Source organism: Macrosteles quadrilineatus, unplaced genomic scaffold (assembly GCF_028750875.1).
Source record: "Macrosteles quadrilineatus isolate MER2022 unplaced genomic scaffold, UCM_ALF_1.0 Scaffold_3__2_contigs__length_128488019, whole genome shotgun sequence".
Taxonomy (NCBI): domain Eukaryota; kingdom Metazoa; phylum Arthropoda; class Insecta; order Hemiptera; family Cicadellidae; genus Macrosteles; species Macrosteles quadrilineatus.
Genome location: NW_026542596.1, coordinates 112,448,794 through 112,465,783, shown reverse-complemented (window position 1 = coordinate 112,465,783; position 16,990 = coordinate 112,448,794). Strand labels below are relative to the sequence as shown.

The following is a 16,990-nucleotide window of genomic DNA, read 5'->3' as shown; positions in this document are numbered from 1 at the left end:
GGTGTAGTGGATAAGGTGCTCGGCTGATATGCAAGAGATCCAGGGTTCGAATCCCATTGATGACTTTAACTTTTTGTCGAAGAGTTTGCATTGAATACCATTTATTCTTAACTGTACATCTTTTATTAGAATTTTTGGCATTTATAATTTTTTTTTATAGAGAAAGAATTGAACCTTAATTCGATTTTTTCACTATCAGCAAGTTTGGTTGGTTAGGTTAGGTTATGACAGTAATTGCCGGACGTCTAATCCACGTCTGGTTACCGGACGTGTATCCTCTGCCATAAAGAAAACTCAAACTCACCACCACACACAGAACTAGACAACAATCAACAATGTGCTCTTTATCTTCTTGAAGTTAGTTGATATCACATTTTATTAAATTGTATAATAATAATTTAAATACAATGCAGATATGTCTAAGTATTACTAACAGTTTTGATATTCGTTTTTATATGTTCATTTGTTACCCAAGTTTATTGTGTGAAATTTTTAAGCTAGCTATTTAAAGAAGTCTTCATTTTTTTATTGCATTTTTAATTTAGTCAAAATGGAAAATAGGCCTACAGTTAGTGAAAGTAAGAAAGAAACACGAATGACAGTAAGTGTGCATAATTCTCTGTCGACCTAATTATTTAGCTTTGGCATTCTCTTAATACCAACTTGTTTGACCTCTTAAAACCCTTTTGAGACTTGCTAGCCATTGAGGACCAACTTGACTCGGAGGCTGATTCCAAAACTTAAGTTAGGGTATGCAGGATGTATTATATTGGCATATTATCTTTTGAATGTATATTATTCAACTTTTATCATGTGATATCCCACAGTTTTAAAGATAAGAACATCCTCATATTCTTGTTTTGCTACTTCTAGATGAGGGATTAGGCCTAAGTTACTGGGTAGGAAAGAAACGACTACCAATCTAACATTAGTTTTTAGCAGTTTTAAGTAGTTAGATCTAGAGCCTCTTTAAATCTACTTACTTAACTAAGTTAGTATATTTCCTTACTTAACAGAGGCTATTTCTGGAGGAAATAGCCTAGTAGGCTAAACTTAACGCAGTAAATTAAATGTATTGTCTATATTCTATGTTCTCGATTGGAATTTTTTGTATATTTGGACCTGACTTATTCCTCTGTGTTGTATGTTGTGTACCGTAACTTAATTTAGTTCATTTTTCAAAAAACTAAGTTAATCCACACCTTAAACTAGCCAAATTATTTCAAAAGTCTGACACTCAGCAAACATTCAACATTTTGGAAATAGTTGAAATGAGATTAAATTAAATGCTTTATTTTCCATTAGGCATGAAATGCAATAGGCATCATCAGAACAAATAACAATTTAACAAGTTTCCCCTACAACCCAATTAAACCTGACTGTTAGACCTAAACTGATGTTTAGTTGTTGATTGGGTAAAATTAATGACCTTAACTTAGGCCTAAATGTTTTATTTTTATATAGGCCTAGTCCTATTATGTACCTTATATTTTTTTGTTGTAAGTTGTCTACATTGTCTTATTGTAAATGGTTTGTTATGTACTTAGGCTAGTTTTTGTTGTTAATAGTCTAAGTTATTTAACTTAGGCCTACATTTGTTTTTGTTGTTTAAATTGTCTACCGTATTTAACTTATACTTATTGTTTTTCGAGCAACATAGCTGTTTACGTCCTGTAAATCTCTGTAGTATTTAATCATCAAAACAGTGTTGTTAGGCCTACCTATCGTATTTCACACTATCATTGCCCACACTAAGTTAAGGGAGTATGTTTTTATCTATGGTTATATGTACACACTAACACATACACACTAGGCTATACACATTAAGTTATCAATGTCAACTCAACACTCCTGTAAAATGGTGTTTGCCGTTCATATACAGTAATAAATAAATGAGTGAAAATTTAAAAACGTACGTTTTCAGGAAAAGCACTTTGCAAATTTTTGTCCCCTTTTTTCAAAACTTTTATTATTATTTTTATTTCATTAACATTTGAAGTTTCATAAAATGTCCATGGTAACGCAATGTCTTTGGTACTATTTTTTTAAGAAAAGAGCACCTTTAGTGGAAAAACACAAAATCCTGTCACGACCATAACAGACGTTTAAATGAATATTAAAAATAGTTAATATTATTTTTATAACTATGTTTTGCTATAAACTAATTTACTTTTATGACCATTATACAATAAAAAAGTCACTGAGCTTTTGGTATATTTGGTCTTTCTAGAAAAAAATAAAAATCTCAAAAAATTGAAAAAAAGCCAATAAAATCTTTTTAAGTTTGTATAACTCCGGAAAAACTTACCTGAGACCCGAAAAATCGTTATGTATGTATAGAGGTGTGCTTCTTTTGTGTATAAAACATTGAAATATGACGATATTTTAATTTTTGAAATTTTTATGATAGAAATCATAAACGTGATGGTCAGGGACAAGCGGTACGGTCGTGAATTTTCTGAAATAACCTAAATCTTTCTAAAAAATCCTTCAATTATACTGTTAGTTATAATAAAAATAAGTGTTTCAATTGAACTAAACTGTTCAAATTACAATTATATTAAAGTTATTATCACGACCAAACACACTATAATCCATAAGGCTGGATTGGTCGTGAAAAAACCCGCGATGGTCGTGAAACTTTGGTCGTGAAATTACGTGTTATTTGGCTCTGTTCTGGCGGTAGCCCTGCACCTCATGTTCGAGGATACAAAGTGAACTTCTAGGTTAATCTAGCAATTGAAATATCTTATAAACAAAAATTAAAACCATGTCTACTTCATCGAATGACTACGTACGGTCATGGACACACCAAAATTACAAAAAACACAATCTTTCCTTTATTAATCTTGTAATTCCTCCTTTCAACTCGAAATGACTGGCACTACAATCCTGACGTACATCCCGAACTAGTCTCTAAAACCAACTGACTCCATCGACGCCAGGCTTGCCACTGTCGTGCTCCAAAGTTGAAAATTTTTCCCAAATGGTCGTGACGCCAAATCGAGGGACAGACTTATTTTGTCATGGTAGTCAGTTTGCAATGACAATAAAATTATAATATGCTCCTTTTTTGTAAGTTTAATAACCATTGATGGCATAAAAATATGGCTTTATATATTTTGGCATGAACAATTAGTCTAAAAACAGCGTGAAAGTTGGAAAATGTACCCTAGGGACACGTCATGGTCGTGAATTTCGAGACTTTAAAAATACGAAAAAAATACCTAGAACCTATTTAAAACCAAATAAATGTGTGTAACATGTTGCCCCCGTCCCAAAAAATATTAAAACACATAATAATAAACTACAAATCCAGTATCTACGAAGTAAAAGGCCAGGGACATGAAAACGTACGTTTTTAAATTTTCACTCAAATGCACTTCTTAAATTGTGTAGGCCTAATTGTGTAAAAACAGCGTAAGTTATATTTAAGTTTAGGATAACTACCGTTAATTGTTAGGAGACTTTCTATCATAGACAATGTTGCCAAATTATTATTCTTAATGAGCTTTATGATTCCTAAAATTAAATCTATTGTTTTGGAAAGGTATCAGATGCTTACTTCAACACGACAATTTATTGTATTACACATAAGTTACTAAGTTATAGCCTAAATAATATGGTAGCCTAACTTACCTGGAGCCTAAATTACATCAGTTTAGTCTCAGTTATTTTCTTAGCCATATTTTAACCAGAGCGTTTACCTATGGTCTCCATGTCATATATTAACTTTATCCTTTCTAAAATGACTAAGCAGTTTCTTTATCTTTAATTTATTTTCAGATAGAAGAAATTTGTAAGAGATTTGACTTGCCTGAACGTAAAACCAAGTTAGACACTTTACTCAAGCTACGCCAAGAAAAAGAACAGACAGTCTATTGTTTGTGCCAATCAACAGATGTATCCAAGTTCATGATGTGAGTAATGAGTCCATTATTTTAAACAAATTCATCGTCTACGGTACTGTTGTGTAGGCCTAAGTTATTAATTTATTAGCTAGTGGTGTTAAGATCAGTGGCGGATGTACCATTTAGGCCAATAGGCTTTAGCCCCCCTCCCGCTTGGACTCTTAAACTCACACCAGATGAAACGAGCCTTGGGCTCCTCAACTTATATACCTTTATAAATACTACCTTTGGAAGGTTTAATCCCTTCCAATCTGAGCTGGAGGCAGCCAAAATATACGAGTCACACTTATCAGTGTAGCTCCACTCACATTACTCAAGTCGGAAATAAAGCTATGGAGAGGCAAGTGGAAAGATGATGTTTTGAAAATTCCGTCAACCCCTGCCAAAGCTCTCAAAAGGCTTGACTTTTCTTTTTCCCCCTGACAGCAGTGCAAGTACAAATGTTGGGTACTATGCCAGTAACCACTGCAATGCCAGGGAGAAGTTTTTCTGTTTTGAGGCGATTAAAGATCTACCTTAGGCCCCGTTTATGCACCAAGAGCGGGAGCGGTAGCGACAGCGGGAGCGGTAGCGACAGCGGGAGCGGTAGCGACAGCGGGAGCGATTTCTAACACCATTGAGTTGAATGGGGCAGTTTATGCACGAAGAGCGATAGCGGTAGCGACAGCGGGAGCGGTAGCAACAGCGGGAGCGGCAGCGACAGCGGGAGCGGTAGCGGGAGCGACAGCGGGAGCGGTAGCGGGAGCGACAGCGGGAGCGGTAGCGACAGCGGGAGCGGTAGCGACAGCGGGAGCGGTAGCGACAGCGGGAGCGGTAGCGACAGTGGGAGCGGTAGCGACAGCGGGAGCGGTAGCGACAGCGGGAGCGGTAGCGACAGCGGGAGCGATTTCTAACACCATTGAGTTAAATGGGGCTGTTTATGCACGAAGAGCGATAGCGGTAGCGGTTGACCTCCTGCTGCGGCTTCTAATTCGACCGCTATGTAGTTAGAAATCGCAGCGGTTGCTTGGGATAGAGCGGTTTTCAACTACATTGAGTCAAATGAGACTGTTTATGCACGGCGGGAGCGGTTGCAGGCAGGGTTGCCAACTGCCCCACGCTTGACCCACGCGCACTTGCACTTAGGACAAATAGTTGAGTTAATTATTGCTGTAGTTGAGTTGAACTGTTATGGCTGATTTCCCAAGCCATGTTAATACGTTCTGTAAAGCGGTAATGTTTGCTGACGACACCGTCCTGTTGACCTGCAAGAAGACAGCAGAAGAATTAGAAGTGGATAGTTTCATCGCCCTAAACCTGGCTCAGGACTATTGTGATAACAATGATTTGGTCTTCAACGAAGATAAAACTACCCAGCTCATCATAGGAAGACTACAAAACCAAGTCTCTGGCCCTCCTAACATCCAAACGTGCACTTTTACCAAGCATTTGGGAGTCGTTTTAGACCAAAAACTTACTTGGAATCAACACGTTGACGCACTCTGCCTAAAACTAAGCTCTGCAAAATTTGCTTTAAGGAGGGTTCGATCCGTCAGTACCTCCGAAACTATCGAACATGCTACCATGCTTTGTTTGAATCCCACCTCAGGTACGGGATCATCTTTTGGGGTGGATCATCACAAGAAAACCTGGAACGAGTTTTGGTGCTCCAGAAAGAAGCAATGCGAATAATGGTCGGTCTTCAACCAAGAGAAAGCTGCAGAGAAACCTTCCGTAGCTTACGCATACTCACCGCAGTCTCGATCTACATCTTGGAGGCAATTTCCTACACAATTAAGGTCTCTTCGTCGAAGCATGTTGCCTTCCACAGTTATGATACGAGGCACAACGAGGACTTCCATCTGCCCTCCCACAGAACATCACTCTTCTCGAAGAAGCCTTCGTATGCTGGAGCGAGGTTCTTCAACCTTCTTCCCCAGATTGTCAAAGAGGGCTCACCTACAACGTTGAGAAGGCGAATTCGGAATTGGCTTGCTGACTACCCAATTTACAGCCTTGAGGAGTTTACGGCCCGTGCAAGACCCCATCTACGGTTACACTAAAAATCTGTTCATGTAAAAAAAAAAAAAAAAATGTATTGACACCATTCTGTGCTTGATGCTTATGAATAAAGTACTCTGTATTCTGTATTCTGTATTATTTGGCAGAGTTTGAGTTGGCAAGACTGTGCCCCCCTTCCATTCACCTTTGACCAACCGCTACCGCTATCGCTTGCACAATTTTGACAAAATTTTCACAGTGGGAGCGGGCCCGCTCTTAGTGCATAAACGGGGCCTTAGGAGCACGATGGGAGAATCTCGACTCAATGGCCTAGCTTTAGCCAATAACTTATATTAAAAAACAGGGACAATGATGTTGATAAAGTAATACTGTTTTTCCCAAAAGAAAAGCAGATGTATGGCAATAATTGAGAACTGGGAATAAGACTGATCACTTATAAACAAGTTAAACTTACCGTAGGTTATGTGTATTTTTATTTTGTGATTTTACTATGAATTAAACATAACTATTTTAAATTGTTTTGTTTGGTTTAAAAAAAAAAACAATACCGTTACTCACCTTAAATTACTATCTGAAAAACTGTAAAATGTATCAAATGTTACCTTATATGGTTTTGATTATTACCGTTTTTATTATTTTAGCCTTTTTATTACATATATGTTTTATTTATTAGGGAAAAAATCATCCGTATTTATAATGAATCAACATTGAACATAACGGAATGAGCAGAAGAGAAATGGAAAAATGTAGCCTTCCTTTCTTTATTAAGTTTTTGTTTTAAATATTATTTATTTATTTCTACCAAGATTTAAAGAGGTTATCAACATAACCTTGTTATGATATTTAATATCAAAGACTGCATTAAAATTGTGTTATGGAAGGCTAACTTTTTCAAACATTTTACGGGGGAAGGAACATCTCACGAATCACCTTGTGAATACGGTACTGTACAGTAATTAATTGAACATGGAAATTGAAACAATTAGGTTAATTAAATGACAGTATTTTAATGCTTTTACTTTAATTGTCTGGGTAGCCGAGTGGTGATTGTGATCGCCTTCAAATTTGAAGGTTGTTGGTTCGAATCCATGCAAGATCATTTCCAGACCTAGATTTCATTTGTCATTGGGCTATGAATTAATGATGCTATCTAACAAAAAGGTTGATGTTAGATAGTAACAAGACCAGGGTTTGGACCGTTCCCTTTCAAAACGTAAAAAAAAAATGCCACTGGCAGAAAAACACACAAAAATAAAATAAAAGTATGCCTACAACATTCACATCAGAACAAAAATACTGAGTAACCTAGTGATTTTTTTGCAATGACAACTGGAATCCTTATATATAATACGTGAAGGCGATTTCTACGAAACACTACCCCTCCGTTAATAATGGACGGATTTTTACAAACAATGTGTCAAAATTAAGTATTTTTTGTGTAGACGCCCCCTTTTACCAACTCAACAATTAAAATTTCTCAGGCTTTGCCCCACAGGCTATCAAAATCTTATGGAGAAAATACTTTGTCTAACAGACAATTAATTTGTATTAATTACAGCTGTTCATAGTAAACACATGATACACACAAAAGTGTTCCTTTTCAGATAACTGTAGTGGAGTGATTGATTACATTATTTTTGAGTTGACTCTTTTGAGTAATCAGAAATTATGACTGTTATTCATTTTGAAATAACTCCTGGAATACTTTGCAATTGCTCGAATTCGAACAACAGGTGCACTAGTAACCAATAAATATGATCCAAATTATAAACAAATTAAAATATTAACAATAGGTAGCAAACAGCTGATCTCAATTCAAGATCAAGATTGTTGATATTTTCAAGAATGATTTCAGAGGTTGTGAAAAGTGTGATGGGTGGTTTCATGGCGAGTGTATTGGTCTTGATGAAGCGGACGCCCAACAGATAAAGAAGTGGTATTGCTTTGTAAGTATACTTAATTAATCCATCACAGACCGTAAGTAGTTAAATGTCAAATTCTTTTTGCCAAATACACTGGATTTGCCCAAACTTTTATTGGCACATGTTTTAATTTGATTGAGCTGTTGCTCACCACAATATCCAAAGGATAGGTTCTTGGGGTTGAAGCAAATTCACACCGATTTTAAATATTATTCACCTTAAACACATCATATAAACACATCATCCATTGTTATTCTGTTAAGTGCTGTTATGATTTAGAATAAAACTTTTAAAACTCTTTCCTGATTTGGAAATAAATAAATCAACTAATTTATTAAAATAATCGTGGATACACCCAATCTATAGGTGATTCTGATTATATTTGTCGCCAAACGTTTCCCCTATATTTGTCGCCAAACGTTTCCCCTGACTCCTACTCACTAACCTTTTATTTTGAGGTAGAATCCATATGTTTTCATTGTATCTACTGTATATATAGAGCCCAAAGTACCCATGAACTTTTCAGAAAACTACAAGTCACACCCCCATAAACCCTATAGGTACTTGAAATTTTCGTTATGACGAGAAACCTTGCGCAAAACTATCCATTATTTCATAAATTGCCCTTTAAGGTCGTAATTCTATTCTAAAGGGAACTTTCCATGTAGGCTACCTAATGTTAAAAATACCTCAGCTGTACTTATTTGTTTGTATTACCGTACCGGTACTGAATTCTGTTTTGTTTATTTCACCTTAACTTTTTTAACCAATCAATAATTTTATTAATACTTATAAAGTCAAACGGGGGAAGCCGGTGGGTAACAGCTAGTTTAAGTTAAATAAGTTCTTTTTTTATATAAGTGTTTAAAGTAACTTTGCAGTTTACACAATTGTGTTTATTAAGGAAGGTCATAGTGATTTCAAAATACCCTTTCTTTTTCCAGGATTGCTGTAGAACATACAACTTAAAAGTTGTGTTTTTCACAGAGACCAAAACTAAAAAATCACACAAGAAAACCACAAAGCCAAACAAGAAAATTACAAAATCATTTCCCAAGAAAAATAAAGAAAATGAAATTAAGAATATTCAGCAGAACGTTGTGACAACATGTAAGTCCAAAGGGTTTATAAAAATATACTTTCCATTTAAGTTACTTGAAATTACTCCTACAGGCTTACTGAACTGTTTAGTAAGAGAATTTTGATAAATTAAAGAAAATAAAAATACATAATTCAGTTATGCAAATTTAACTACTGGCAATTTTTTTTACATGGATATTCTAAGATGCATTGAATTTGCATTGTTATACACATACCTTCTCAGAGGGACGGCCCGCTAGAAGTCAGAAGAAAATCAAAGACGTAGCCTATCCATAGGTCGATATGCACATCGAATTAAAGGTCTTTATTAGTAAAATACAATGCCGCAAATTTTAGCTCAAAAGAACCACTGAAAAAAAAATGGCAGCCGCTCAAAGATTCAAAATGGCATATTTAAGAAATCTTTAAACGGCTGCCATTTTTGGCTCGATAGACCGTTTGAGTTCGGATTTGAGTCATTGTATTTTACTATCAAAGACCTTTAATTTGATGTGCATATCAACCTATGCTTACATTTAAGATTTTCTTCTGACTCCTAGCGGACCGTCCCCTGAGGAGGTAGTGTATAGCTAAATAATGTGTTAAAAAGATGTTATTGCCCCGGAACTGTGTATCAAGTTTTAAAGCTATATCTTTATCACTTTTTGAAATATTTAAAACTGTCCCGGGACTTTTTTTCCACCTGTATATTATGACGGAAATTCAAATATATATATTTGAAGGGGTGGTGTTTTCCTCCTATGGGGACCTCAAAACAAAAAAGTAAATGGGTCCCGGGTCTATGTCTTACCATGAGGCCTACGGTAATTAGCTTATTCCCTATTTGGAAAATTCACTAAAATCTAATAATCAGCCTTCTGGCCAGAGACCTCTTGGCCATTGATCAGAAAAAGGTCTAAGATACCTTAACTATTGAGGTTAAAACTGTTCGACTACAGATCAGTATGAAAATTATTAACCTCAGAATTCATGTTTTTCCTCCCACGGTGTTTTTTTAGTCAGTAGCCTATGTTAAAAACAGTACAAAGAATTTCAAGAATATCAGGGCAAGAAAATTTAATAATCTGTTCATTTCAGCCTACGAGAGAAAGCGAGATTTTTGTTGTGGTCAGTGTAGTAATTGTCTTCAAAACGAAGAGTGTGGAAATAAAGATGGAAGAATGTTTTTCAAAAAGCGCCTTATACAACAATTCCACAATAACAAAGAGGTAGGTTCTTAGATACTTCCATTTCATCAGATTGTGGCCTACCTTTAAGTTTATCTTGGCCCAGTGTTTAAGTAGAAAATGCTGACAGTTAATTTGTTGTCATAGTACTTAATAGCCCTGGATCACTGAATTTAAGCTAAATTTTTTAAATTGCCAAGTTATCCTTTGTTAGTAGTTTCAGCCTGTTGAAGTCCATGAGGTGTGACAAAAATATCTGATCATCATGTATATTTGGTTGGATCCATTAATACCATTTAAGAATGATAGTTGGTAGAAGAATGGTAGAACGGTACACACAACACAAATAAACGACAAAAATATGATTAACAAATAAAACAGCTGCCAGTATTATCACAGGAGGCACGTGCGATGACGTTATTTGACATAGCTAATGATGACCAAAAAAAATTTGGTTCTTGCTTTTCCAGCTTTTCAGATGTTAAATCTAAGCATTTCTTATTGTGTATTTTATGGTTTTCTAGCTCCTCATTGTTAAGGATTTTCAGCCCATTTCCAGTATTGGTTGAAGTTTTCATTCCTTGGGTGCGGTATTTTGAGAGGAGTGATTAAGTGCTTTTTCTGCATCTAAGATAGGCTATAATTAAAATATAAGTTGCTGTGGTTGTTCCTGAGATTTAGTGAAATTGTATCTCCAATTTTACTGTTTTGTTTATAAAGGGATTTGGTCAGTGTGGCCTATAAGTGAGATTATTATTTGCTCTTGAGAGTGATTCTGCAAACAGAAATTCTCCAGCATGCATCATCAGGGCTTCATCTGTAATGAACCTTCCATGTGATTGTGGCGTTGAATGTGCTGCAAAGCTAATGAAATGAATGAAGTGTTCTAAAGCTGATCCTGTAACTTCCTGACAACCAAGGAGGATCGCAGGTGTTGGAATTTGGGAATGACCTCTGCAAGCTTTATGTTCTCCATGTGCTTTGTACTTTGTAGATAAACATACTATTTTTCCTCAGCAGTCCTACTAAACATCATTGCAACTACATTGGTAGGGATGAGGAACTGAAAATGAATATCTGCTGCACATAATATAAGCTGTGCTATAAAATATTACAGGGTTGCCACCAGCCATGAAAACCTTGAAAAGCTTGAATTATGCATGAATTCTTGTGACCATGAAAAAAGGCATGGATTATGCATGGATTTCTCCTATGGACCATGAATTTTCAAAATCAGGAACAATTATTCAACCAGTACCATTAAATTTTACAAGTTCCACGATCAAAAACAATTGCTTTAGTTTATTCCAAGTCATCCAAAGATGCTGATGTCAGCTAAGACTTCCCGAGGACTGTACATGGTTTGAAAAATCATTAGTAGGCCTACCCCCCTCCCCCCCCCCCGCGTATGAAAAAGGGGTATGGAGACTTAAATCACAAAAACTGTTGTTTTAGACCATGCACTGAATTGAAACGGTATGCACAATAAAACCGAATTTCCGACTCTGATGCCTGATTTTTTTTAGCTTTTTGAATACCATCATATTAGCGAATTTCCCATATAGGGAATAAGCTATTACCATAGGTCTCATGGTAAGACCTGGACCCGGGACCGATTTAGTTTTTCGTTTTGAGGTCCCCAGAAGCCAAAAACACCATCCGTTCAAATTCATATATTATATATATATATATATATATATTAAAATTAAAACATATATAACAAAGTACCCTTTTAGTAATTATTTTATTTTTCATGACGACATGTTTTGGAACTAAGTCCATTGTCAAGTAATTTTTACCATAACCTCATTTTTTTCAAAAAAAAAAAAAAAAAAAAAAAAATGAGGTTATGGTAAAAATGACTTGACAATGGACTTAGTTCCGAAACATGTCGTCATGAAAAATAAAATAATTACTAAAAGGGTACTTTGTTATATATGTTTTAATTTTATTATATTAGTAGCCCTAAAAATGCAAGAAAATAATAATATATATATATATATATTTATACAGGGTGTTCATTTGAAAACTTTCCATATCTGTTGTGTGCAAAGGTAAGGCTTTTAACACTTGTTTGTTCTCATTTCCCCCTAATTTGGACATGCCAAATCCAATAAAATTATTTTCAATTTTGAAAAATGCCCCAAAAGGGCCCAATTTGGGGGGTAGGGGTGTTTTTTGAGAAATTTTCAAATGTAAACATGGGTTGTGTGATACATCAATTTAAAGGTCTAATCACCCCGATCATTTTGGTGAAAAAAAAGTTTAATTATCTTTAACCGTATTTACAGGGTGGGTCAAAACGTTTTAAAAAAGGACTTTGAAGTTAAGTACCGTATTACCCTAAATACTGAACGGAACAGTGCCAAATTTCTTTCATAGCTTATTCTTGAGTTCTTTCCAAGTTATTTTCCAATTTTAAAAAAATCTCAAATTTGAAGAATAAAAGAAAGCTGAAAACTCAAAATTCTTAAATAGCAATGTATCACAAATTTCATACCACAAGAAAGGTCCTTTTTTAACAAACATTTTACGTATTTAAGTTTTCTTTCTATCTCTTACCGTTTAAAAATTGCAGTGGAAAAACATATTTTTCTATGGTAAAATTATAACTAGTTTTCTAATAAAACACATTGCACTTTGTTCAACGATGTAGTATGATTCATAACAAATTGATCGACTATTTTTACGTGGGTCAGAATTCATCTTGGACCCTTCATCCTGATCTTTTCTCATTGGTAACTGAGCCAGTTTCAGAAAACTTCCTAACTAAATCATTTACAGGCATATGACTCAAGGTTATACCTGGATATCTATTGTTAAACACTTTACAGTTATCCTGGAACACTTTTGTTATGACCAATAAGTAAAAATAAAGTCTATTTTTTTAATTTTACGCCTTATTTGATTAGGTACTACAGGAAATGGTACTTTTGAAATTAGTACTACCATTGACTAGTCAATGGTACTACAGAAAGCGGCCCACGCTTGGGTTTTTCTCATCAGCTATAAAACTTGTTTTTCACAAAGTAAAACGTAATGACTTGTTTGCATATCTGCCTAAAAATAATTATGAATTGTTTCCTTCAGTTATTGCACCATTTAATGTGTCTAGAGACGAATTTTGGCTGTTTTATTAGAAAACTAGTTACAATTTTACCATAGAAAATTATGTTTTTCTACTGCAATTTTTAAACGGTAAGAGATAGAAAGAAAACTTAAATACGTAAAATGTTTGTTAAAAAAGGACCTTTCACGTGGTATGAAAATTTTTATACCTTGCTACTTAAGAATTTTGAGTTTTCAGCTTTCTTTTATTCTTAAAATTTGAGATTTTTTTAAAATTAGAAAATAACATGGAAAATGCCCTTACTACAAGTTATCTTAAAGAGTAGCTCAAGAATAAGCTATGAAAGAAATTTGGCGCTGTTCCGTTCAGTAGTTAGGGTAATACGGTACTTAACTTCAAAGTCCTTTTTTAAAACGTTTTGACCCACCCTGTAAATACGGTTAAAGATAATTAAACTTTTTTTTCACCAAAATGATCGGGGTGATTAGACCTTTAAATTGATGTATCACACAACCCATGTTTACATTTGAAAATTTCTCAAAAAACACCCCTACCCCCCAAATTGGGCCCTTTTGGGGCATTTTTTAAAATTGAAAATAATTTTATTGGATTTGGCATGTCCAAATTAGGGGGAAATGAGAACAAATAAGTGTTAAAAGCCTTACCTTTGCACACAACAGATATGGAAAGTTTTCAAATGAACACCCTGTATATGTGTCCGTTAGCGCGATAACTCGAGCAAAAATCATCCGATTTTGATGAAATTTGGTATAAACGTGTAAACCTACATTTATTCAAACGAGTTCGCGAACCAGCATGATCGGACTATGGGAACAGGGGTTTATGGGGGGTTTTATGGGGTAAAAATGGGTTTTTCTAATTTCCCCTATAAAAAAGTAATTTCTGGCCATATATGGCCATATCAAAATTCCATATATGGTTTTATAAAGCCATATATGGGTTTTGATGAGCATATATGGAAGCATATATGGCCAGATGTGGTTGTATCCATATATGGTGGTGTCCATATATGGCCATATATGTAGTATATATATGGAATTATTGTTCATATATGGCCATACATGTTTTCGATATATGAAATAATTGTTCTTATATGGCCATACATGTTTTCTATATATGAAATAATTGTTCATATATGGCCATACATGTTTTCTATATATGAAATAATTGTTCATATATGGCCATACATGTTTTCTATATATGAAATTATTGCCCATATATGGCCATACATGTTTTCTACATATGAAATTATTGTTCATATATGGCCATACATGTTTTTTATATATGAAAATATTGCCCATATATGGCCATAAATATCCTCCATATATGGAATTATGGTCTATATATGGTCATATATGACTCCCAGGTATGCAATTAAATTACTCATATATGGAATAATAATTTTCCATTTATGCTCATCTATAAATGAGTTTTTGACAATAACTGGAATTATTATAAGGGATTGTTGCCACTTTAGGATTATGTAACTCTCAAACTCCCAAACACTTCTTATAATATTAAAAATCTAAAGTTTATCAGTTTGTGTATTTTCTTGTTGCTCTCCAAGCACAAACTACTTAACTGATTGAGTTGATATGTGGTACAGTAAGGGGGCAGATAATATAGGCAATTCTCCTTTAAAGTAATTATTAGTAAAGAAATAAAATATCCAGATTTGAACCCTGATGACAAAATCCTGTACATACATCTATTGTACAATTTTATTATAACGCAACAAAATCTTAAAACTGACGTATAATTTTAAAATTGTAAGTGTAGTAGGCCTAAATAAGGAGAATATTATATTAATAATTAATTAATTGTACCTTTGCTATCAAACAGCCTCAAATATCAATGTCACGTAGTTAGGCTATATTAATAATAACATTCTTCAAATGACATAAAATGTCTAAGAAAAATCTTGTTTTACGAGACCAAATACAGCTTCTCTTATTCGTAATGGGTTTTGATCATCCACATGATATGAAGCAATCGTGGTGTAGTGGCTAAGGGGGCAGACTCTCACGCCGGAGTCCCGGGTTCAATTCCCAGTCAGATGCTTAAAAATTTTGTTTTGAAATTTTTGAATTTAAAATTTTTATTATAGTTTTAATTTATAGTTTATACCATTTAAGGTAAAAATATGTTTAATTGTTATTTTTTTATTTATTTATATATTTTTTATTAAAAAATTCCATATATGGAGGATTCCATATATGATCATATATGGAGGATTCCATATATGATCATATCTGGGGGATTCCATATATGATCATATCTGGTTGTATTTGGTCCAAAACCAAATATAACCGGATAAAAAAAATTTTATATGGCCATATATAAACTTTTTCATAAGGGTTTTCACCCTGAAAACATAAAATTTTGCAATTTCTTTCTAAACCATTTTGTAGAGCTCAAAAAAAACAAATAATTTAGCATGCATTGTTGCATGCCTAACGGTTACGGAAAAATCGCAAAATAATGTAAATTTAAAATTACCATGTTATTCTTATGGAGAATAAATACAGTGTTGTAGCTTGCTTGTGTATTCACATATATTAATGACATTTTGAAATTTTGTTTACTTCATACTGAGCTATTAATATTTCAATAAAAACCCCCTATTTTCTTCCCTGTGGCAGCAAACCTAAGTACTCATTAATATTAATGATGTTTAAATAGGAAATAAATCTGACAATTTTAAGGGAATAATTTAGTGGAATTCCAGCTGTGTATATGGAAATTCGCTTAGTCTGCAGGTTTGCTGCGGCGGGGTATTCTTAGTATGTTGTGGAATAAGATAAACCAGAATGTACATTTTATGACAAATATGTAGGGGGATAAAACAGGACTTTTTTGGCTGGGTGAGTGGGATTTTTGTTTTACTCCGGTGGAAAGACTTAATTATACCTAGACTTAATATATTTTACAATTCTCCAATATCTCATATAGTTATAATACAAGCTGGACCTGTTTTGTTTTCAACTTTGAATTGAATGTTTATAAATCAGAAAATCACTCAAAAAAAGTTGTATATTAGGTATGAAAGGTTATTCAAAAGTAACACACAAAACTGCCTCTTTAACGTCAGTTTATGAAATCAGCAAAACTCAATTCTGTTGAAATTGTATAAGCGCATCGACCATGAATAAACTACCAATGAAAACCATGAATTCTGCATGAATTTTATCATCCCACTATGGTGGCAACCCTGTATTACCTTTTTTTACAAGTATATTTTTTTATGGATACACCAATTATTGAATTGAAGTAGGTATGATTAATTAATTTTTTATAACCATTTTCAAAACTTTCAGTTTCCTTGCATCTTTTTTCTTCCTTGTCTGAAACATGAAATCCTCTAAAATTGGATACTTAAAGTCTGGTCCATGTTCTTGTAAGGGTTTGCCGATCAGAGGAAGAACTCTTGACAGCGCTCAGTGAATCCTGGGAACTTTAAATGGGTTGCAGCTAATAAAAACATTAGTGTTGTGTGCAGCTTGTTATTTTCATCTTAAATACCACAACAAATTCCATAAATACTTTTTTATGTGATATTTCATTATCAAAAGTGTAGTGTCAGTTTGGTTTACATCACTTAACCCCTTCGCTTACAACGACGGCGATCCGCCGTCGCGCTCCCGTTAGCCATTGTGTGAAGCGACGGCGAATCGCCGTCCGCTATTAAAACCTGTTTGTGCCGAGTTAGTTCCCCAGAAATCCAATAGATCGCATATGCTTCTTGTTCTATGATTTCCAGGCTTTCTTTTGGTTATATTTTCGTCATCTCAGTCCAGT

General features: G+C 34.3%; 1 protein-coding gene across 1 annotated transcript in view; it reads left to right on the top strand.

Annotated features, from left to right (window-relative positions):
• The first annotated feature begins 270 nt into the window (after nucleotides 1-270).
• LOC128990295 (CXXC-type zinc finger protein 1-like) overlaps nucleotides 271-16,990 on the top strand; it is a 29,523-nt gene continuing 12,803 nt past the window's right edge. Inside the window, exons 1-5 of the mRNA XM_054412621.1 lie at nucleotides 271-357; nucleotides 3,787-3,920; nucleotides 7,768-7,858; nucleotides 8,779-8,944; nucleotides 10,013-10,143. Coding sequence (XP_054268596.1) covers nucleotides 3,916-3,920; nucleotides 7,768-7,858; nucleotides 8,779-8,944; nucleotides 10,013-10,143 — 393 coding nt within the window. The 5' untranslated portion in view covers nucleotides 271-357; nucleotides 3,787-3,915. The remainder of the gene's footprint in view (nucleotides 358-3,786; nucleotides 3,921-7,767; nucleotides 7,859-8,778; nucleotides 8,945-10,012; nucleotides 10,144-16,990) is intronic.